Source organism: Cyprinodon tularosa, unplaced genomic scaffold (genome assembly GCF_016077235.1).
Source record: "Cyprinodon tularosa strain WSP-4 unplaced genomic scaffold, ASM1607723v1 ctg518, whole genome shotgun sequence".
NCBI classification, from domain to species: domain Eukaryota; kingdom Metazoa; phylum Chordata; class Actinopteri; order Cyprinodontiformes; family Cyprinodontidae; genus Cyprinodon; species Cyprinodon tularosa.
In genome coordinates this window covers 431558-456491 of record NW_024039250.1, presented here as the reverse complement: position 1 = coordinate 456491, position 24934 = coordinate 431558, and the positions used below count along the sequence as shown (strand labels likewise).

General features: G+C 41.1%; 1 protein-coding gene across 2 annotated transcripts in view; it reads right to left on the bottom strand.

The window, feature by feature from the left end:
• clip2 (CAP-GLY domain containing linker protein 2) overlaps nt 1-24934 on the bottom strand; it is a 73981-nt gene that overhangs the window by 14503 nt on the left and 34544 nt on the right. Inside the window, exons 6-14 of one of the 2 annotated variants that reach the window (XM_038303702.1) lie at nt 21907-22104; nt 21718-21821; nt 18631-18691; nt 10664-10714; nt 7812-8180; nt 7092-7655; nt 6956-7013; nt 3499-3582; nt 873-1029 (exon numbers count right to left, since the gene is read on the bottom strand). In XM_038303702.1, the coding sequence (XP_038159630.1) occupies nt 873-1029; nt 3499-3582; nt 6956-7013; nt 7092-7655; nt 7812-8180; nt 10664-10714; nt 18631-18691; nt 21718-21821; nt 21907-22104 (1646 nt within the window). The remainder of the gene's footprint in view (nt 1-872; nt 1030-3498; nt 3583-6955; nt 7014-7091; nt 7656-7811; nt 8181-10663; nt 10715-18630; nt 18692-21717; nt 21822-21906; nt 22105-24934) is intronic. The other variant, XM_038303703.1, reaches the window with a different exon arrangement.

The following is a 24934-nucleotide window of genomic DNA, read 5'->3' as shown; positions in this document are numbered from 1 at the left end:
TCTGCTCTGGAGTGTAAACGCTTCGCCTATGAGAAAAAGGAGCAGCGCATGAACCGAACGCAACACACGCGAACCGAACCGAGGCAGTCGAACCGAACGATTCGGACGGTTTTCAAAAACCGTTCCATCCCTAATACCCGGCTGTGGGTCAGAAGAGGAAATGTTGAGCTGTAGCGTACACTACAGCCTTATAACAGAGCGTCCTCTGCTCTCCCAGGATTTAATGGCATCAGTAGTGGGTCCGTTCTGGAAGTGGGGATCCATCTCTGCAGCTTTGAGCTTCCTCCTGTTGCTCTCTGCTCATTCTGAGGCAGAGGAGGCCTAGAAGCGATTGGTAAAGCCCTCTGAGTTACCATGATAATAAATCACCAGCAGAGCTATTAGAAAGCTTCTGCACGCCCAGAAACAAATGAGTAACTCTAAGATACTATTACTGGAAAAAAAAGGGCCCACTTACCCCCAGAGGCCCCAACAAGCCCCTCTACATTGTTCTATGTTCTCAGACGGATTTGATCGTCTGTTGAGGGGAAAATATGTTGCTTTCTTTGTTTTTTTTAAACCCAACACTAAGTTCTTGCAGTCGCTTTAAAGTAATTTCTTCCCATATGTCTTTTAGAAGGATTTTATGGTCTGTAGAGTGCTTTTCCTTTATGAGAAAACATTGTTTTAAATCAGAAAGCCTGGCAGAGGGCTTGGTTAAAACTAACAATAAATACAATAAAATCAATAGAGTATCTGTTGCTTCAGCTCTTATCAAACTAATAATAAAACCTTTTTTTTTCTTCTAATGTGTGTTTGCTCAGAGATCTCATTTTTCTCCCCAGTTATCCACAGGGCGTCAGAGCGAGTAGTGACATCGATAAAGCGGTTACCCTTCTTTCTTCAGAAGCTCCTGGCTGATGCTGACCAGCTGCCCCGATGCATCATGGGACTTCTTGGTCATGGCCTCAAGCTCGGCCTCTACGCGCGTCTTCTCCTTGGCTAAGGCTTCGGCTTTCTTTTCCCCACAGCGAACTTTGCTCTCCAGGGCTTGGGAACAAAAAAATTAAAGAACTTGTCACTTTTTGTTATTTACAGCATTTTTACTTTTTTATTTTACTGTTCTTCTAAAAGTAACCCAATAGTTTATTAAATTTTGTAACAGCATTAAAGAAGACAGATTATGCTCTGGACTCTTCTTGTTCTTCAGTTTTAGCAAATAATTCTCCCCATTTATGTTCAAAGCCTGATAGAAAGAAAGAATTACGCAACAATCTACTAATTCTATCTAATTCAATCTTTTATTTCCGGGTGGATCACCTCAATAAGTGGTCCTTCTAACTGTCAATCATTCTGGTGATGTGTTTACATAAGGCCGTCCTACGCGCTCGTCCCGTTATCTTTTTCTGCGCACTTTCAGGTGTATATCTGTGGTGAGCTACGGTTTCAGACAGTCATTGAAGCTCACCTTTCTCACCGCAGTTCTTTGAAAATGGCCGAGGGTCGGAAGAGAAAAACGTATGAGAATCTTTTAGTCCGTGAGGCAGACACCCTGTCTACTTTTAAGGCTAGGCTTAAAACTTTCCTTTTTGATAAAGCTTCTAGTTAGAGTGGCTCAGGTTATCCTGAGCTATCTCTATAGTTCTGCTGCTATAGGCTTAGACTGCTGGAGGACATAGGGACCCCTTTTTCATCATTCTGCTTCATTCTATCTCTATTCTCCCACTCTGCAGAATCTGTTAGTTCAATCTCTAACGTTCTGCTCTCTCTGCTTTTTCTCATAGTAGCTTCATCTGGTCTGTTCCTGTTTGGCTGTGACTCCATCCTGGAGAGAAATATCAGCTGTGCTGCTGCCATCAACACCTTTGTTTCTAGATGTTGGAGCTTGGCCTGTTTTCCAGTGTAGTCCTGTTTCTCTGACTGTGACTAACTGGATGTGCTCTCTTCATCCTCTGACATGGGAGCTGGCTCGGAGCTCGTCTGCCTGGCTGTGTGTTTCCTGGACGGGGCCGCCTGTGGAGCTGGTTGACAGTTGCCTTTTGTATCTATGCTTCTTTTTCTATGTCCAGAAGATGGCAAAAGTGCATCTATGTCTACCACTTGCATGTACCACATTTCTATTGACATCTGTGTGAACGGTCATTTAACTGAGTTCACTATAAAGTTCACTATAAAGTTCACTATAAAGTTCACTATAAAGTTCACTATAAAGTCCCCGCTCTATATAGTGATGGAGGGATTAAGGGGTTAGGGCGGATGGACAGACACAGTAAGCTTGGATGACCAATGAGAACAGCAACTTTTAAACAGAGCGTGCACGAGGTGAAACAGGCTCGTGCACGTTCTCACACTCGTTTAAAAGGCGTTCCCTCTCAGGAGCGGGTACAGGGTTGTGCATGTGCATTTAGTGTTAAAGTGGAGAGGGTGGGTCTTCAAAAACCTCCATGATACCTTTAAGTCATTTAAGGTTCCTAACTAAAATGGTTTCCAAAAAGGATGAATCTGCAGTTTTATTTTTGAAGAAAATCCCTAAAGAAATAATAAATAACTAAATGTCTACTCTAACCAAAGCTTGAATTAAAAGCTATTTATTGAGCAATTTCCACAAACATCAGACTACAAGCTAAAAGGTTTTCCTCCAATTTATTCAGATTAATGAACATTTTCATCTAATTCTAACTTAGGCTCTGAAGGAAAGTATAAAACAATGAAATCATATTTCTACACTTTAAAAAGACAACCCATATATATATATATATATATATATATATATATATATATATATATATATATATATATATATATATATATATATATATATATCGTTTTCTTTTCTCTGTGAATGATTAATGATCCATTCCTCAGCGGGTGTCATTTTGATTATCCGGGCGACATCAAGCCCTTTTCCAGTCTGTTTGATGTCACAGAGCTTTTCAAAAGATTATTGGGTGATGATCAAAGGCTGAAGCTACAAAGAACCCCATAGTGAACCCTTCCTGTCTGCTGGGGAACAGAGACACGCATTCAGGTAAATCTCTACAAATCTGAAGAATGTTTAAAAGTTTAATATATTTATAATTCATAGTGTCACACAGTAAACTGCTAATTAGCCTTTCAGTTTGGGACACATTCTTAGACAGACGTCCAGGAGACAGACACTGACCCCCCCCTCTACAGACCACCATTAGCCTCAACAGGTTGCTGCTGGTTTTCCTTAGATAGAAAACTTTGAATCAATCTGACTGGATGATCTGGTTGAACTGTAAAGTGACCTGAGATGACATGATGTGAATTGGAGCTATAGAAATAAACTGAATTGAATTAAATCTGTTGACACAACATAATATGAGAGTATATCCTCTGGTATGTGGTCCTTCTCTGCATATCTCACTAATAATGTTTTTAAGGAATACGCTAAAGGGTTATTTTTGAATTATATTTAGTTATATAAAACATCTATAAAGGGAAGCATTTATTCAGAAACCTGCAGGAAAGAAGATCTTTAACAATAAGATTTACCTCCAATCTGGGATTTTAAAGCATCCACCTGGGAAGTGAGTGTAGAGACTTCTTTTTCCCTCTTTATTAACTTCTCCATCGTTTCTGAAAAATAAAAGTAACCAAAAAATAAAACAAACTTTTCTTAAACGTGCTGTTCAAAAAATAAAATAAAAAAATCCAACATAGAATAAAAAAATTTATCTAAATACATTGTCTATTTCATAGTCAGACTGGGCTTCTAAGCTTTAGGTCCACTGCTTCTATTGGTCATCTTTCTAAACTACTCATCAATTTTCATTGATTTTTTTTGGTTGCCATTTTAAAGTAACTTCTACTTTATTTTATTACTATTTTATTACTATACTTTCTTATTTATGTTTCCTTGAACACTTCTCAGCGCTTCGAAATGTTGATTATGCAGGGATTAAACCAAAGAAAAATCTCCGCCTGAACTTTTTCAACACAGCCAAGAAACTCATATATATATATCAATATATTCTCCTCATGTGCCCGCATACGTGCGTAACAAACATGCCCAAGCCACCACAGAAACAGCCAGTGGATGTTGGTCCCGCCTCTATGCTAGTTGGTAAACCTGGTTGCAGGGAAGCGGATTGCCCAGGCCACAGGCAGAGAGCTGGGTGTGTTGGACGATCAAGACCTCATTGGAAAGCACCAATTCCTGTCAGAATCTCTGCAGTGGAGAGCCCAAACCGACCCTGAGCATGTTCTCTATGTGCTACTCAACTCCAAGGGTGTACCAGTGTGCACAGCAACATGTGCACAGCTACACAAGAGAGCAGAGAAAATCACTGCCACTCTATATGAAAAAGGGGGCCTCGACACAGGGGACAATGTGGTGCTGCTTTATCCCCCAGGCATTGACCTGATTGCTGCCTACTATGGCTGCCTCTACGCAGGGATGATCCCTGTGACAGGAAGGCCGCCTCACCCCCAGAACCTGGCTGCTACTCTCTAGCCTCGTGAGACCATCCTGATCTCGCGAGCTTTCAAGGTTTCACTCGCAGATCAGTCTGGAGACTCTCCATTAAAGAAAACTTGGAGCCGTTCACCAAACGAACGTCCAATCAGCGTTGGCTTTGAGGCGGGTTGAGGTGTGACGCAACGAGAAGCGCGACAGTTCAGTCTAAAGAACATGGCGGCTTCAGCCGATGAAACTAGCGTTAGCGTGGCTATCGAGCAAGTTTTATGGGAATTACAGAGTATTTCTTCACTGAAAAAAGAGCAAAACACTGCTCTGGAGGAAAAGATGTTTTTGCTCTTCTCCCGACTGGTTTCAGCAAGAGTTTGATCTATCAATTGGCACCTCTTCGTCGTCGCTCTGTTAGTACGTCATATGCTTTGTTGATCTGATTGGTTTATTTGGCCCGTCTATCACCAACATAGGCCAATCAGCTAACCAGTATTTTCTCCCCTTCCCAAAATTACTTCAGTGGAAGGTTTCCAGATGGATATGCGGAGCAAATCCATCTGGCGGAGTCAGGTTAACTACTCTCCCCACAGTCCCCATGATCATTGATGTGAGCAAAGCTGCCTGCATCCTCACCATTTTGAGAGCCAAAAGTTTCTTCAACTATTGTCACCCATTCCTGGTAGGCAATAAAAAGTTCTACTGGATTCACTTTGTTTTAGTCTTTTTCCTGCTGAGTGGGTAGCGTCCATAATTTACTGAAACGAAGTCATTTAGAATGTTTTTAGAGCATAAACAGTAGTGTATAGGATTTCCTAAAAGCGTGCACCTGCGCGATCACGAGTCTACGGAAACCGCGGCAGACCAAACCAGATGAAAGTGCGCATTCAGCGTCTGCTCTGCCGATAATGCAAGCGTAGAAGAAGAAATGTGCTGTTTACCTGTGCAAAGAAAGAAACAACGAAAGAAAAATGTCTGAGGACTTCAGTGTTGAGGAAAAGCATGAGTTCTTTGCCGAGCTGAATGCGCACTTTCATCTGGTTTGGTCTGCCGCGGTTTCCGTAGACTCCTGAATGCGCACTTTCATCTGGTTTGGTCTGCCGCGGTTTCCGTAGACTCCTGAATGCGCACTTTCATCTGGTTTGGTCTGCCGCGGTTTCCGTAGACTCCTGAATGCGCACTTTCATCTGGTTTGGTCTGCCGCGGTTTCCGTAGACTCGTGAACTCGCTTTTAGGAAATCCTATACACTACTGTTTATGCTCTAAAAACATTCTAAATGACTTCGTTTCGAGTAAATTCTGGACGCTACCCACTCAGGACACTTGGAATACATTGGACGAGCAGTATGGAGGAATATTGACACGTTTTTTGTGGACTTTTATGGACCTTTCTGCCTCGGGCGCCATAGACCGCCATTATTTGAATGTCAGCAGACAGCAAGAAGCCTCCCAGATCTCCAGATGCATTTGAGATATCAAAAAAGTACTCCAGAGTGTTGTTCAGCATGGGGGTGAGTAGAAAATGAAGGCTAATCATGTTTTGGGTGTACTATTCCTTTAAGTAAATTTACAAGCCTGTACTTTGTTACTTTTACTTGAGTAAAGAAGTTTAATCAGTACTTCCACTTTTGCCAGAGTATTCTTTAACACAAGTATCTGTACTTTTACTCAAGTACGGAAAGTGAGTACTTTGCCATCTCTGCTTATGCCCCACCTAGCATACACCTGCATACATCATGGATCACACTCAATGTACTTTCCATATATCGACGAGTACCAGCGTGTTTCAGCGTACTTCAGCGACTCCTAACAATATGTAACCATAATTTATCCAACGTATGCCAGCTATTTGCCAGATTTTACGTACCTCCTGCATACGCTGGTCTAAATCGTCACGGTGTGACCCTTGAGATCATTGGGATGACCAACAAGTGTTTCTAAACCAATCATTAAGGCTGATTTATACTTAGAAACCAGGTCGACTGTCTGTGTGTCGCAGTTAATTCCGATATGCCCCGCTCCCCCTCATTCCGCATCTCTCCAAAACCGTAGGTGACCTCAGACAGGAGGCCTCTGATTGGTCAATTCTACATCCGCTCTACTCTATGCGTATTTCCTGCTTGGTTCCTAACTGGCTGGTTTTGTTTGTCTGACCGCCATTGTTGAAAACGACTGGTGAAGATGGAGCAGCTAGCAGAGCGAGGTGCGTGAGAACGCTGGGACCCTTTTTCCACCTGGATCTCCGCTCTTTTTGGCCCTCATGTCTCTCCGTTGTCGCACAAACTAGCTACCACTTCCTCACCGCCTCGGCCGTATCTAGACCCACAGCTAGTTCCTGATTGGCCCTCTGGCGTTGTGGCGTGGAATAACAGCGCAGACCACGCTTCAATATTGGGCATAAATCAGAAATATCTGCGACACACTGCTGCAGGAGGATAACCAGACATTTGATCCTAATGACTCAAAAGTTACCAGATTAAAAGTTAACTTTATAATCTCTTTTTTAGAAATCATAAAATGAGGAGAAGAAATGGATCTAAATACCTTCAATATTGTGTTTGAGCTTGATCTTGTCATCGGAGATTTGATTATCTTCTATCATCTGAAACAGAGCCAGGAGACGTAAAGCCTTAGAGAAGGACTAGCTTCATCTCATGCAGCTAAAGCCTCAGCTGCTTACGTTTGCATCCTGAGGTTGGATGCGGTCTGCCTGCGCAGCCTGGAGCTTGTTCGCCGTCACCCTCAGCTTCTCCTCCAGCTTCTGGATCTCCTCTCGGCTCTCGGCCTGGGCCTTCTGCAGAGCCTGGTAATCTGTCATCTTCTTCTCCGACAGCTCCAGTCGGTCTCGCAGCTCTGACGTGGTTTTGTTCCGCTCCACCTGGAGCATCTCCATCTCCGCCAGCCGAGCCTCCGCCTTCTGCAGCTTCTGGGAGGCTTCGTTCAGTGCCGCCTTGCTGCTCTGAGCTTCCGGGTCGGACCTTCCTTCAGCCAGCTGCTCTCTGGCCTCCTGAAGTCGGGCGCAGAGGTCCTCGCGCTCCTTGGTCAGAACGGCGGCTTCGATCTTGTGTTTGGCCTTTAGGTTCTCCACCTCCAGCTGGTGCTCCATCTTCAGGCTCTCCAGGGTGGTCCTTAGCTCCTGGGCGTCCTGCTCCTGGCCTTGTGGAGCAGACCGACCTCTGCTCCATGATGCCTTCAGCTCCTCCAGCGATCGCTGATGGTCGACGACCAAACTGTCGAACTTAGCCTGTGCAAAACAAACAATCCACTTTTAGCCCAATATCGGGAAACTGCAGTTGAAGCAGGAAAAAAACGTGAATCTTTTATATTTATTGAACCAAACTCTAGTGATCTTCAGATCTGCTCTACAACCAGATCTGAAGATCAACCAGTAACGCAGCACCTTCCAGGAGTCCATCATTTCCACATTCTCCTTGGTGGCCTGTTGGACCTTCTGCTTCATCTCGCCGATCTCCACGCTCTGCTTCTCCACGATCGCCCTCAGAGAGTCGATCTCCCGCTGGCTGGCCGCTAGCGCCGCCTCGTACTTCTCTCTAAGCTCGCTGCTCTCCTTGTGGTGCTCACGGCCCGCCGTCAGCAGCTGCTCGCGTAGGAGGAGGGTCTCCGGTTGGGCGCCGGTCCCCGCCGCGTCTTGCTGGGAGTTTGCGTCGACTCTTCTAAGCTGACCCTGGAGGTCCTGGACCTCAGCTTGGCGGAGGGCGAGCTCCCGCTCTAGCTGCATGATGCGACTCTGCTCTTCTACTGTGGTTTGCTAGCGAGACAGAAAACAGCATAAATCACTGATTCAGAGGAGTTTCCTTTCAGCGGCAGAAGCAAAGGAAGTTCCTACTGAGAACCCGGAGAGAACTCATGGTTTTACAAAGAATATCTAAGACGAGGAACAAGCAGAGATCAGGCTAGAGAGACAAATTAAAGAGAAACAAATTAAATTAATTAAAGAGAAAAAAAGGGACAGCAACAGATTGGTCAACTTTTGGCTCCTTATATTCAAGAAGATTACATTTAGTTTCTGGTAGTTACAACATCTACATTTTTTTCTTACATTTCCCATTTCTGGATTAAATGAAGAATAAAACAAACTGATTAATTCTCAAAGCTTTTTGTGGAGGACAGGGAGGACAGATCCAGAAAGAAATAATAGGTTTTCTTTGTTCAGGCATCAGAACTAAAAACTCCCCTTTGTGAACAAACTCAATGCTGTTGGGTGTTTCAGTCAGATACACAGTCTCAACATTTCTTCAATCCGGCTGATTCATAATGCTTCAAGTCTCAGAATGCTGACCCTCATTTAATCTGCAAGGATCCAGGCGAGGTCAACGCTTCAGCCTTAAACGGTCCGACTGAGACCAAGGTCAGGCTTAAGGCTCCTTTATCTCCTCAGCTCTCTCTATAGTTCTGCTGCTATAGGCTTAGACTGCTGGAGGACATAGGGACCCCTTTTTCATCATCCTGCTTCATTCTATCTCTATTCTCCCACTCTGCAGAATCTGTTAGTTCAATCTCTAACGTTCTGCTCTCTCTGCTTTTTCTCATAGTAGCTTCATCTGGTCTGTTCCTGTTTGGCTGTGACTCCATCCTGGAGAGAAATATCAGCTGTGCTGCTGCCATCAACACCTTTGTTTCTAGATGTTGGAGCTTGGCCTGTTTTCCAGTGTAGTCCTGTTTCTCTGACTGTGACTAACTGGATGTGCTCTCTTCATCCTCTGACATGGGAGCTGGCTCGGAGCTCGTCTGCCTGGCTGTGTGTTTCCTGGACGGGGCCGCCTGTGGAGCTGGTTGACAGTTGCCTTTTGTATCTATGCTTCTTTTTCTATGTCTGCTTCTGTCTCCTTGAACCCCAGTGGGCCTCAGCAGATGGCCGCTCACACTGAGCCTGGTTCTGCTGGAGGTTTCTTCCTGTTCAAAGGGAGTTTTTCCTCTCCACTGTCGCTACAAGCATGCTTAGTGTGAGGGATTGCTGAAGAGTCAATGAGTCGATGCAATCAGCTGGTTTTCCTTAGATAGAAAACTTTGAATCAATCTGACTGGATGATCTGGTGAACTGGAAAGTGACCTGAGATGACATGATGTGAATTGGAGCTATAGAAATAAACTGAATAGAATTGAAAGGATCTGTCTGTCACTAGTTCAGTTCTGGGTATGAAAAAGAGCCACCCTGTGGGATCCGTCCAATAATCCCCATTTCATAAGAGTTGGAAGATTTTAGCATTTTCCTTAAAAATTTGTCAAAATACTTTAATGCAGCGCAGATGTTAATCAGCTAAGCTGATTGTGACAAAGTGTTTTGTTTACAGGCGTCTAATGAAAGTAGATTGGATAAAACACAATGTTACAGTTTGGGAAAACGAAATAGAAGCTTTTAACTCAATCCGTTGGTCTTTTTTTTGGTCTCCTGAGCTGTTGCTCACTTTACCTGCCTGTTAAGCTTAATTAAGGTTCATTAAGACTCCGTCGACAGGCTGGAATCCAAAACACAGAAGCAGGAGGCACTTAAAAGGAGACCAGGTTATAATTTCTGAGGCTTTATAACCGTAAGCAACAATCTAAGCTGCTGAATTTCTTCCCGATTAATGTAAAAGCGCTCATTAAGTGAGCTTTAAGTCTTTTTCATTATTAGTGTCACATCTTGCTGATGCACACCACGGATCTCTTTCCTGGCAGCCGTAACTAAATTCCTTCTTTATTTCAGGAGAGCGCCATCAAGGGCTGGATAATAAAAGCTAAGAGATATTAACATTTAAGCTAATGCATCGTTTCCAAAATGTTTAAGCAAGGAGCCAAACGATCAATGTGTGGCTGTCCGAATGTGCTGCAGTGGAGGGAAGCAAAAAGATGAGGGAAGAGTGCAAATTATTTTTTTTGTTTATCTAAAAGCAGCCAAGCAGATGTGAGGAAGGCAACACCAAACCTGAAGAACAAACATCCCTCACACTAAAACAGTCCAAAAATGAGCAGCAGATTGACGAAGGAAGACCTGCTGCACGATGAGCAGGACCACCGTGTGTGAAAACAATCGAGCGCAGATTATTATTATTATTTATTTACATTTCTTTTGGAACTGATTCGGCTGAACTGCATCCAGATACAGAAGTACAGAAGGGAAACGAGGAAAAAAGGAAGAATCTATAGGAGGTTAATGTCGCCGAGAGCATCTGAAGTTGATTTTGAAGTCGAGAGTTGAGACAGCTCAGCAGCGGATCAAAGCCAAGACAAGATGACATCTTTTTTTTTCACCTTGGTTCTGTTGCCCAACCTCAAGGATTCTGCAACATGACTGCGCCTTCCCTGTTGACAGAAGCAGGAATCAAGCGTTTCAAAGTGTTTAGTTATCTTTGAAGCCTTAAGAAAAATAAAAATAACGTATATGGAGAGACTCCACATTTATTATTAATGAGACCCTGACTGAGAGTCGCAGTGCAGCTCACCGAGGCGCTGCATGCCATGTGATCTCTATCTCTCTGTACGTGTAGTCAAAGTTTAGCCGCAAACTAAATAAGCTTTTTAATTAAATGACTGAACTACAAAAAGATGGATTTGCAAACAATGAAGTTGTCAGCCTTTTAAAAGTGACCGTGTAACTTTCTTTTCTAAGCATTTTTTAAGCTATTTCTGTTGAAATTACAGAGGAACTCATCAAATATGGAATATAAAGTGAATTACGGAAATAAATAAAAGATTTAATTTTCTGGAAACAGCCTTACAATATTTGTTGTGTTTTGTGAGATTAAAAGGTTAAATCTGAGTCTATAAAAAGTGAGCTGTAGCTGGATTTACCTCCTCTAGGAAACTGATTGTAGGAAACTGAATTGCTGCTAATGGTAATAGTTGGTGCTAAAATCCCTTTTATCTTGGCGGTAAAAAGCTCCATCAGCTTCACTGTCATGGTGGACGTCCATAGGCGTAAAGGCTCTCATGCAGCACAGGCTAATTCTGAACGCATCCTTTTAGTGGACTGATACCAACTTTCATTCCAGCCTCACATTCTGCTTTTAGTTCTCTCTTTCACATCATGTCTGCACATTATCTGAACCATTTTCTGCACTTTATTAACAACTCAGACTAATACATTTACAAGGTGACGCACAGTAGTCTAGCTGTAAAAAAAAAAAAGCATAAATAGCCTAATGATTATATTCTATTAACCTAAAGCAATATCCATGGTCTGGTTGTTCCATGTCAGGTACGGTGGTCATTGACCTTGACCAAGACAGCTTACAGTAGAACTGCAGTCAGTCCCTGGACTGGCATGGCTATCACTGCCCCTACATAGTTAGCATGGCTATCACTGCCCCTACATAGTTAGCATGGCTATCACTGCCCCTACATAGTTAGCATGGCTATCACTGCCCCTACATAGTTAGCATGGCTATCACTGCCCCTACATAGTTAGCATGGCTATCACTGCCCCTACAGAGTTAGCATGGCTATCACTGCCCCTACATAGTTAGCATGGCTATCACTGCCCCTACATAGTTAGCATGGCTATCACTGCCCCTACAGAGTTAGCATGGCTATCACTGCCCCTACATAGTTAGCATGACTATCACTGCCCCTACATAGTTAGCATGGCTATCACTGCCCCTACAGAGTTAGCATGGCTATCACTTCCCCTACAGAGTTAGCATGGCTATCACTGCCCCTACATAGTTAGCATGACTATCACTGCCCCTACAGAGTTAGCATGGCTATCACTGCCCCTACATAGTTAGCATGACTATCACTGCCCCTACAGAGTTAGCATGGCTATCGCTGCCCCTACATAGTTAGCATGGCTATCACTGCCCCTACAGAGTTAGCATGGCTATCACTGCCCCTACATAGTTAGCATGGCTATCACTGCCCCTACAGAGTTAGCATGGCTATCACTGCCCCTACATAGTTAGCATGACTATCACTGCCCCTACAGAGTTAGCATGGCTATCGCTGCCCCTACATAGTTAGCATGGCTATCACTGCCCCTACAGAGTTAGCATGTCTATCACTGCCCCTACATAGTTAGCATGGCTATCACTGCCCCTACATAGTCACTGCCCCTACAGAGTTAGCATGTCTATATCTGCCCCTACATAGTTAGCATGGATATCACTGCCCCTACATAGTTAGCATGGCTATCACTGCCCCTACAGAGTTAGCATGGCTATCACTGCCCCTACATAGTTAGCATGACTATCACTGCCCCTACATAGTTAGCATGGCTATCACTGCCCCTACAGTTAGCATGGCTATCACTTCCCCTACAGAGTTAGCATGGCTATCACTGCCCCTACATAGTTAGCATGACTATCACTGCCCCTACAGAGTTAGCATGGCTATCGCTGCCCCTACATAGTTAGCATGACTATCACTGCCCCTACAGAGTTAGCATGGCTATCGCTGCCCCTACATAGTTAGCATGGCTATCACTGCCCCTACAGAGTTAGCATGGCTATCACTGCCCCTACAGAGTTAGCATGGCTATCACTGCCCCTACATAGTTAGCATGGCTATCACTGCAACTACATAGTTAGCATGGCTATCACTGCCCCTACATAGTTAGCATGGCTATCGCTGCCCCTACATAGTTAGCATGGCTATCACTGCCCCTACATAGTTGGCATGGCTATCACTGCAACTACATAGTTAGCATGGCTATCACTGCCCCTACAGAGTTAGCATGGCTATCACTGCCCCTACATAGTTAGCATGGCTATCACTGTCCCTACACAGTTAGCATGGCTATCACTGCAACTACATAGTTAGCATGGCTATCACTGCCCCTACAGAGTTAGCATGGCTATCACTGCCCCTACATAGTTAGCATGGCTATCACTGTCCCTACTTATTTGGCATGGCTATCACTGCAACTACATAGTTAGCATGGCTATCACTGCCCCTACAGAGTTAGCATGGCTATCACTGTCCCTACACAGTTAGCATGGCTATCACTGCCCCTACATAGTTAGCATGGCTATCACTGCCCCTACATTGTTAGCATGGCTATCACTGCCCCTACAAAGTTAGCATGGCTATCACTGCCCTTACATAGTTAGCATAGCGATCTTAAAAACGTACTTAATTGAACAACAGCAACAGAAAAGAGAACTTTTAACTTAATACTCTGAGCGCTGTGAGCTCTAACCTGGAACCTACTGCTGCTGCAGTGCATGCTGGGACAGCTGTTAGTCTGGAGAACGGACAAGTCTGCTCTGATGCATGCTGGGTAAAGAGGGAGGGGCTAGAACAACATCCGGGGACTTTGTCCGTCCGTTCTCAGTCTGCTATTCTTATGCAAGGGCTGAGGTTGATGATGTTTCACGAACACACGAGAATGCACAAGTACACAGATTGAGAAAAAGCCTATCTCTATGGTGACACCAACAAGCTAACGGGAGCTAGCATTCTTCTTCCTCCCTACTCCAGGAGGTATATGTAGAGCTCCCCCTACAGGTTTGGTGGGAAACACTTCAGTAGATCAGCGGTTTGTACAGCAGAGCGGCAGCTTATAGTGAAGTGCACCCTATAATCTGGAAAACACGGCAGTTAAATTTCTAGAGATTAAATTAAAACTTAAGCACAAAGGCAGACAAGATGACTGCAGTGCAGCTTATTCTAAAAGCTTGTGACAAAAAAGCAGAAAGACAGAGGACAGTAAGCACAGGCAGCGGGCTCATGCTTTTTACCCTTCGCCTCTCTAATTCTTTCTGAAGCGCCTCTGCTCTCGATTTTTCGAGCAGCAGGCTCTGCTCAAGCTGACGAATGTGGGCATGTTCCAATTTCTTCTGAGTCTACAGAAAAAAACAAAAAGAGAAAAAAAAAAGAAAGAAAAAAGAAAAGGCTGAAGGAAAAAAGACGAAGAGAGATCAGAGAGGAATAAGAAGTGGCAGCAGATGATCAGAGTGAAGCTGAAGATCATTCCAGGCTGGGTTTTATTCCTGCAGCATTTTATACAACCCACGCCATTTTTTAAGCAATTATTACAAAAGAGATGCCAGTCCTGCCTCCTTAATGATTTAATCTTTGAAAACCTCATTCCCAAAAGAAAATTAAATATTTACTTTAAGGATACATTGATGTGAGAACTTTACCATTAATATTAAAACAAATATTTGAGATTTCATGTATTGACATTTCCTCTTAGTGATTGTCCTGAAACTGTGACACGGATGAACTGATGTAGGCTGTAAATTTTGACACAAGATTAAAATAAAAAATAAAAAATGTAAAACAATAAAAAAAAAAAGTGTTTAAGCACAAGAGAAATTAGTCTGGTGTGTTTGATTCACTCAAAGTGACTCAGATTAAACAAAAATCCAACCATGCTTCTATTAGCGCTATTCAGCAAACAACCCTGAAGCCTAAACAGAAATGCAGTATGCAAATAAAAAAGAAAAAAAAAAAGAAAAATACAGTCTCCCTGTGAAAAACAGAAGACACCATTAGATAAGATTTTTCTTAACCAAGAGTGGCAGGATGCTGCCATCATGAGTCCAATGGAATTGGTGGTGATATGTCAGACCAGCAAACACATAGTCATAGATGTTTATCGCTTTAGTTTTGTAGGAAAAAGAAACTTTAAATGACCTCAACCGGAGTGTATCCCTTTTAACCTGACTCCGCCAGAAGGATTTGCTCCGCATATCCATCTGGAAACCTTCCGTTGAAGTAATTTTGGGAAGGGGCGAAAATACTGGTTAGCTGATTGGCCTATGTGTGTGATAGACGGGCCAAATAAACCAATCAGATCAACGAAGCATATGACGTACTAACAGAGCGACGACGAAGAGGAGCCAATTGATAGATCAAACTCTTGCTGAAACCAGTCTGGAGAAGAGCAAAAACATCTTTTCCTCTAAGAAAAGCCTCCAGATCAGTGTTTTGCTCTTCTTTCAGTGAAGAAATACTCTGTAATTCCCATAAAACTTGCTCGATAGCCACACTAACGCTAGTTTCATCGGCTGAAGCCGCCATGTTCTTTAGACTGAACTGTCGCGCTTCTCGTTGCGTCACACCTCAACCCGCCTCAAAGCCAACGCTGATTGGACGTTCGTTTGGTGAACGGCTCCAAATTTTCTTTAACGGAGAGTCTCCAGACTGATCTGCGAGTGAAACCTTGAAAGCTCGCGAGATCAGGATGGTCTCACGAGGCTATATCCCTTTAGTCATGTACAAAAAAAAAACAAGTCAAGTTACTTGTATGGCAATCTGACCTTTAATTGTTTTTTTTTTTTGTACATAACTAAAGGAATACACTACGACGGAGTATTAGGGCCAGGCTAGAGATTTTTTTATTTTTTCTATTTTGAGAATAAAGTCGTAACATTACGAGAATGATGTCATCGTCCAGCAACCCGTTTCAGAAGAAAGCTTGGAGCTCCGCTCACCAGATGACGGCCGACCAGCTCCACCAATCAGCAACCAGAGTCCACTTTGACATCCTGCCCAGTTTGATGCTGCTGCTAAAAGATTTCCTGATTTGTCAAACCGATGCTAAAGTAGAACTTCCCATGATGCTCCCACATTCCTCATTTTAGGGAAGAAAGGGCTTCTTGGAAGAGTTGTCATAAAATACAACTTGTTTTTTGTAATTTTGTTTTAGGACTTTGTTCTCTTAATATTATTAATATTCTCATTATAACTTTATTCTCGTAGTGTTACGACTTTATTCTCATCATATGATGACTATATTCTCGTAATTATGACTATTCGCGTTGCAACTTTAAATATTACGAATTCATTCTCGAAATAGAAAAAAAAAATAATCTCTAGCCTGGCCCTAATGCTCTGTCGTAGATACATGCCTATTGAGGTAGTTTAGAAATGTATTTTTCTTACAAACCTAAAGGGATAAACGCAAATCTTGCGCATGTGTATTAACTATTGGTTTGCTGCTCTGACAGAACACTGGATCTGGGTCCCAACAGGAAATTTATGATCTTATTAAATCCACAGACCTTAGGTTTAGTATTTTATCCACCAATGTGTGCATAAAGGTTACCCCTATGCAGAGGGGATAAATCTAAGGGTCTGAATCTAAGATCCACTAATCTTTGGTTCAGGTTGCCTCCAAAACTCCCAGCATTATTTCTTTATTTTTGACAGTCAGATCCTGTTAAACACACAGACGATTAAGTAAACAAAGAACAGCCTTCAAAGCAACTTTAAAAACAGCAAAAAAGATTGAAATTAGCATATAAATTTAAAGTTTTAATTGTTGTAAGCTTTGAAATAAAATAAATAAACAAAAATAAGCAACTATATTAAAAAAATTTGGAAATGAAGCGACTTCCAGAGTTCCAGTACAGTTTGTAAACATGGCGGTACTCTGCCCCTGCAGTAGGGTGTCTCTCCATCGATCTGGAAAGTGTTATTAGGCCATCTCTACAGTTCTACAGTGAGAACCATTATTCACTAGTGCAAACTATTTTAGGCAGCAGCCAAAAACTCCAGGAGTGAATTTCCTAAGCATCTCAACACCAAGGTCAGATTGTAAAAAGTTACCAAAGAAAAAAAAAAGAAAATCCAAAAGCTCCAGTTTATGATCTACATGCTGCTGTTAATAAGGGACAGGTTGACGACAGTGACAGAAAAGATAGAAAAAAGACAAATATATCTTGCTGGCGAGGGTAAAAAGCAGAGTCTATCCTCTAAAGAAATTATTTGGCATCACTTCTGCTGAGAAACAACATCTGGATGAACCACAAGAGTTCTGGATTAATGTCCTTCAGACAGCCCAGTGGTGTCAGGACCTGCAGGTGTTTTCAACATTTCCTTCCTCTCAGAGAGACACAGAGAGCTTCAACCCCAAAGGAGGGGGAGACTGGGTGGACATAAGCAAAATGAGTTTAACTGACTGACTGGATGGATTGTTAATCAAGCAGGTCAGAGCAGAGCCGTTGGTCCGATATCTGAGCCATCCAGGACAGGGCGGCTGGTGTGAAGATAGACTCACATTAACCTACAGTTACACATTTCAGCACCAAGGCCAGAGACCAACAAACATGATCAAATAAACAACTAGTGAACTACGGCTGTTAAACACAACTGGCAGCATCTATACACTGGCAAAGCTTTTCTTAAAATAAGTGCATTTTTCTTGAATTTAGGAGGTAAGTGAGACACTTTGCCAAAAAAAACGAGACAGTTTACATTTAAAACATGCATAAGCAATGGCATTGTCTCATTTCAAGTGCATTTTATCTAATTATCTTATTTTAAGAGTAAATATATAACTTCTATTGGCAAGTCAACTTAATTACTTAGTTAAATTAAGGGTAAATATACTTAATTTAAGATTTTTTTTAACTTATTTCTAGATTCTTTTTTGCAGTATATTGCTTGTATGGTATACCTGTCAAAAATAAACAGCAAAATTCCCAACATTTCTAATTAATTTATGTCTAGAGAGTGTGTGAATGTATATATATATCTCATTTATGATTGGAGAAACGTTTTTTAATAAGATGAAAAATAATACTGCTACATGCTCGTTCCTCATTATAATAGTGTGTTATTGTTTTTTTTTTTTACATAACACACAGTTATAGCGGCTAACAGCCTTATCTAGCTAAATATATATCCCTGCTTGCCATGTCCTGGACCTCCTCTAAGTTATTAACATCAATGTTGGTCTGTTTCTTTTTATTCTGTAAACAATTTTAAAAAAAATTAAGACATTTCAATGAATATAATGATTAATCTATTCTGTTGTCAAACTAAAAAAAAAGAGAATTCAAGGTAAAATAGTTTTTCTTGGGTCTGACTAGCAAGTTCAAGTTTTGAGGAGTTTATCGTCTAAGAGAAGAAAACATCCTGAGGAAGGTTCTGAGAGAATCACCTTCAAATCAACTTATTTAGTCTATTATCTGTCTCTGTCGTTTTTCTAATGTCATGTGCAAAAATATATAAGTGATGGCGATCATTATAGCAGTGGATTCAACAGTGTTTTTATCCTGAATGAATGACTCTTTCAATTATGAGTTCAGGTGTATCTTAAATGTTTTAAAAACCATTTAAGCTGTCAGCCAGCTCTATATCTAGTCCATACATCTATCTAAGATTGAACTAATCTGAGCCCAGCTGAACTCCTGCAAAATGTTTGTTAAATATATCTTAATTATCTGGTCCACAGACGTGATCCTCACATTATGCACATAGATTGTCATTTATTTAAAAGCTAAACCGAGCATTTATCAGTTACACGGCTATTTCCAGCTGTTAATTACCTCCAGGTCTCCTTTGGTTATGGATTCCTCTTCCACACGAAACTGGAGGTCCTCCACTTTCCTGTATAAATCGGAAAATATGCTCATTATAATGGGAAGCCAATGATAAATATATTCAGCACTGCTCTGAAGAACAATGCACAACAATCAACTGATCTTTTTTTACAGATATAGGGAATTTATAGAGCAACTTACAACCATAGAAGTCTGGTTGATACAAAGACAAGAACTGGAAATCATCAGAGAGGTGCTCACAGACGCCGTCACTTTTAATTTCCATTGAAAAACAAACATTGTTTCCTAACGGTTCACAATTACTATGTATTATTTATTTCTAACTATTTGTTTAGAAGAATTATGAAGATAAATAGGGAGTTAGGAGGATTCTTAGGGCCCAAAAGACGAAGAAAAGATTTGTACCGCTATATTTTTCAAATATAAAAAGAAAATCCAGCAGTAAAATAAATAATATTCATGTTCTCCCTCATTTTTCAGCAGTAAACCGTGAAACAAAGCATGAATATAATGAAACCCCCCCTCCCAAAGTGAAATAGCAATAAACGGTTTGGTCCTCAGCTCCTGCATCGCATCAGGTCTCCCCGTCTGTAACCTGCAGTTCCCTCGTACCTGAGCTTAAATGCAACACGTGCGTCATTTGATGCAGCGATAACGAAAGAAACTAATTACAAAGAAAATGTGTAAATAAGCAGCAGAGTGCGAAAAAAAATCCCCAGCTGAAAACAGCAGCGCTCCAGAGTCTGGGTTTCAAAAAGGAAGGAGAAAGAGGAGAGAGGGAGAAGGTGTCTGATACCGTGACCCAGCTTTCCCCCCCTCTCATTTTTTTTTGTAAAGATTTTTACCTGAATAGTTCAAATTAACTGTAGAAAATTAACCTGTTGAATAAAATAAGATCTGCTGGATTCAACTACTTAGTTAATCCTCCTCAATGTCGGAGGAGAATCACATCATTAATGATGAAACCAGCTGGGTGCGTCTGAAACTGAACATGACTGCAACTTTTTCATTATTTTTTTTTTTTTTAAGAAAAAATAAAACAGGCTTAATCCCGCATTTATTGTGTGTCTGTAAATAAAACAGAGGCTGAACAACTAAGCCAGAAAGGTCAGAGAGCTGAGAATCTCCCTCTATCAACCAGAGCAGGAAAACGCCACGGTCATCAGAGGGTTAGCATCAGCTAAACGCTAGCTGATGTTTAGCAGGATATTTAAATTAAATAATTGTCTTTGTCCCTCCTTCATCATGTAAACAGATGATCAACCTGGAGCGTCCTTTGTCCTTCGCAATTATATAACCAAAAAGGTCAGTAACAGACCAGAGTAGGGATGCAGGATATTGGGATTTTGGCCGATATCCGATATGCCGATATTTTAAAACTCATGTAGCCGATAACCGACATCGATACCGATGTTAAAGCTGGACAAAAATAAGCAGTCATTGAAAATAGCAGTTTTGTTATCCATTTCTGACACTTTGAAAAATAATATACTCACATATATTTTCATATGCTAATATCAAATCGATTTTTAAAAACGCGGTATCGATCTATTTTACTTTCAAAATCTGGTGAAATTTCATCGTTCTGTTACAAACTCTCGTGATATTTTGCAAATTCTTGTGAGATTTTGTTAGTAAAATAGATCGATACCGCGTCAATATATCAACATATAAAAATATGGCAACATTTGGTGAATTTTCGGGGGATTTCGTAGCATAACGATGACATATAGCAATATTTCATTAGTAAAAGAGATTGATATGGTGTTTTTAAATGGCAATATATCAGCATATGAAGATATTGTGATATTTTAATGGATCAATATTTTTTCCCTCGTCTTTAGAAGTTTTTAAGTCTGTAAAAAAGAAGTTTTTGAGGAAGAAGAAGAAGTATTATTTTTTATTTATTTTTTTAGACTTTAGAAACTCAGAAGCTGATCAAATATCGGGTTAAATATCGGTGGGGTGGCCGATGTCCGATATTCAGTTTTAAGGCCGATACCGATAGGGGGCCGATTATATCGTGCATCCCTAGACTAGAGATTATTGCTAATTTATGGTTTATGATTAGTTTGAACAGAAATGCTTTTTAGAAGATTATAGAAAAGCATTAAAGTCATTGGCTATCAAAGGAGGCAAGAAATATCTGTAAATTGGCCTTTTTGGAAGAAAATGTCTGACGGCTAACAGCTACTATTAGGACCACATGAGGTTTGATAAGAAACGACAAAATAAAATTTGTAAAAAAAAACCCAGAGGGTTTATTTTAATGTAAAAAGGAATAAATTTAGCAGAGGAAACCAAAAAGATCTCAGCAATAAATCTATTTCACAAATCCATCATGGCTTCCCAGAGAGTAGAAGGTGTTTCCTGGTATAAACTCCTTACTGGTGTTTCTATATTGTTATTAGTTTTTCTTTTTACTTGTTTTGGGTTTTTTTTAGGGGTGCACCGATTGCAGTTTTCCGGCCGATTTCCGATCACCGATCTTTATAAAGTCTGACCTACCGATTCCGATTTTTGGTTAATACCGATTTTATCATTTTTTTTGCTATAACCAACGCTGTGTTACAAGATCGCAATTCACTGTCAATGTTACAATCTTTTCTTGAAAAACATGCCCTTGAACAATAGCCTTGAACCATTATAAACTTGTTTTAACTGCCCATGAGGTAGAGCCTTGACATAGAAATGAATTAAATAATAAATATTAAATAAAACAAACTTAAGACTACAACATTGGTCTTTTGATTTTTTTACATTTCAAAAAACAAAACTTCAACAAAAGATCAGAAAAAATATGGAATAGCAACTGATTTTAAGACACTCGCGGAGGTAAATAGATCGGTGGTTAAGATCGGTTTCATATGTAAATATCGGCCGATCACCAATCACCCTAAATTAAGGAAATCTGGGCCGATTTATCGGTGCCCCCCTAGTTTTTTTTTCGTCTTAACAGCAAACCTTCCAAAGATAGCTGAGCTCGCTGTGAACTGGACCAAAAATGGATCAATTCTGATGAATCTTTTAAATCTCTTAGTTTGGGACACAGAAGGTAAGTGAATGCATCACCTCTTCTCCTCTTCCAGCTGATTAACCAGCTCCAGCTTGTCTTTCTGTGTGTTGGCCAGCATGGTTTGGACCTGCTGCATGGCGCTCTCGTTTTCAGCGACATACTGTGGACACAAAGAGGACGACTGCTTCAGGTCGCTGGCTCAAACACACCTGAACCTCCGCTCTGGTCATTGGCTGTTTTCATACCTGTACATGTTGCGCTTTGAGGACGCTCAGTTCCTTCTCCACCTCGCAGATGTGGCTGGTTGCCTTGGCAACCTCAGCTCGCTCCAGGTCCCTTTCGGCCAGCAGCTGCTCAATGTGCTGCTGCTTCTCCTTCAGGGCCTCCTGGAGCGCCGTGGTGCCCGAGATTTTACGGGCGTAGCGGGACGACGTCTCCGTCAGCTAAAAGGGAGACGGAAGAGGAAGCACCGATCGAAGGTTAGAGGGAAGAAAAGCAACTGCTCTATCAGCTCCCTGGGATTCGGCTGCCGAAATACTTATTTAAAGTTTGCAGTTGTTAAAAAAAACAAAAGAGACATTCATGACATGGAAAAAAAACTAACTTTTTGATGTGATGTTTATGGAAACGGAGTCAAAAAAAAAAACGAAATTCTATTATTCTATTGCAGAAAATGTTTTAGATTTGAAAGAAATGAGTTTAACAACTAACATTAACCGCAGTGACGCGTCGGCTAGAAGCTGCTCGGCTGCATCGAGTGTTGATTGCTTCGGCTTGAGTTCACCAAAAGGTCAACACATTTGCAGCCAAATTATCTGCAGCTGAATTTTGACCAAATAAAAATCCAGTTTAAGGAATTCAATGTGTAAAAAAAAAAGCAGTGAAAGTGAATTTCGTTGCTCTGTACTTGTGACAATGTGATGATAATAAATCCTATTCTGATGAATAGAACAAGGTTCTCTTTTTTGGGTTTTATCTGTAGTTAAATCACTTGTTCAGAAGTGAACTTTTCTTTTTAAAGTATAAAATATTCTACAGTGTTTCCTGATTTTTCCACACGTCTTCATTTATATGCTACAGAAAAATACCAGCTAAAGTCATCATGGGGAGGCCAGGGAATCATGTGGCCTGTGCTGCAGAGCTTGCTCTCTCTGGCAGCAGTTGGGAGGAACTCATGAAAGCACACAGAGAGGTGAGATGTAAAGGAAGCTACTCGTCTGCAAGAGAACTGCTCAAAACTGTGACTATAGAGCAGGATGAAAACACTTCTTCAAAGTCCAGGAAGTATTAAGTGACTATGAGTGGATTTACCAAAATAGCAAAGTATCGTACTGAAAAGCAAGTGACAAAAACGTCAGAAAATAAACTTTCTCAGTTTATCTGTCAGGATTTCATTAAAAAGTTATTATGTCTCTTCTGTAAAACAAATTAAATTGTCTATTATTATCATTATTAATATCAAAACTGAAAATCTTTAAAAGAGACTTTAAATTTCCTGTTTGAGGATATTGTAAACTGCAATATATATTTTGTCCTCTAGAGGGACCTCTTTTCAAACCTTTCAATGTCTGAGGCTCTCTTCCAACTCTGCAAGTTTAACTTGAACAGAATTAAACACAGATAATAAGGTGATGTTGGAAGGATTAGCTAAAAAACAAATAATACAAATACTTTTAGAGATATTTCATTTCTAGAAAAAGCAGAATATATATCCAAAGATTCTTGTTGTAGGCTCTATATTTCTGTTCCTACACATCAGACATGCATTTAATAAATAAACCGCTGCTCTTTAGTCCTGAATGAAACCGTGACGGACCAAACATTGCGCCTTTAGAGTATCTGCTGCAGGGTGATCAGCCAGATAATCATAGAGCCTGCTTTCTTTGCCGTCTCACGGCGCTGCCAACAATTAAGGAAAGTAGAAGGGAGTGTTCTCCATCCAAGCGCTGGCTTGTAACCAGAAGCTAAAATCAATGTGAGATACTCCGATGCCTCGTCTGCTGCCAGGATCTAAGCCTTTACGACACAGAGCCTCTGAGATGAGCACATTTATTAAGCATGATTAAAATAAATGAACTAGTTTCACAGAGTAAAGCTAAACTTGAATCAATTCATCTATTCCTCTATTTTATTTTACACGTGTTTTCTCAGCAAAATCCACTGTCTATATTTACTACGTCTGCAGTTAGATAAGAGGATCCCTGTAGGCAAGGGTGGCTCTTTGTAATTGGTGGGAACACAGTAACTCCACTCGAAAATTTTTGTATTTTTCAAAAATAAGCTCAAACATATATTTATTGAATGCTTTCCTATTGTTGATACATATATATATATATATATATATATATATATATATATGGCCCAAAAACATTAATGTATACAAAAATAACGAATAACAGCGGATTCCGAGGCCAAAATCCCATTGAGATTTCTGAATTCTCTGAGTGGTGCCCGACTTTACACCAGTGAATGAAGTGAATGTGATTGGTCGATTATCAAGGGGGCGGATTGTTGTGACAGAAGGTTTACAAGCACGTCTGATTGTAACCGGTTTGTCGGAAGCATCTTGCTAACCAGTTAGCAACTTAGTGCTAGCAGGTTCCCAATGGGAAATTCCATTGGGACCAAGTAGCAATTCTAATGAACAGTTCTAGTGAGCTTCATGTTCCTCTTCTTTTTGTTTGGCTTCCAGATAGACGAGTCCGAGTAGCGCCATCTCACTGCGGAGCTGAGTCCCACCTGGTTTTTAGACGTGCAGTGTGAGCAGGTAGATCGCATCAGAGTGTCGGGTCGCACAGCATGAGAACAAACATCGTGAGCTGTAAACTTTTAAAGTCGTAGGGAAGCAGCTGTTCCAACAGTTTAATTTCCGAATTCTTCCGAGTGGTGCCGACTTTACTTTACTGAGTTAATAAAGTAAATGTGATTGGTCGTTTATCAAGGGGGCGGAATTGTTGTGGCGGAAGGTTCACAAGCAAGTTTGGTTGTGGCCGGTGTCTCTGAAGCATCCTGCTAACCAGTTAGCAACTTAGTGCTAGCAGGTTCCCAGTGGGAAATTCCATTGGGACCAAGTAGCACTAGTAAGTAAGTAAGTAAGTAAACTTTATTTCTATAGCACTTTTCACAGACCAGGGTCACAAAGTGCTGCACAAATTTATAAAAAGGTTTCTATAAATTAAAACAACATACAAAAACAGTAAACACAGTATTAAACTAAAAAACAAGTTTAAAAAAGTGGGTCTTTAGTTGTTTCTTAAAAGTGTCTATACAAAC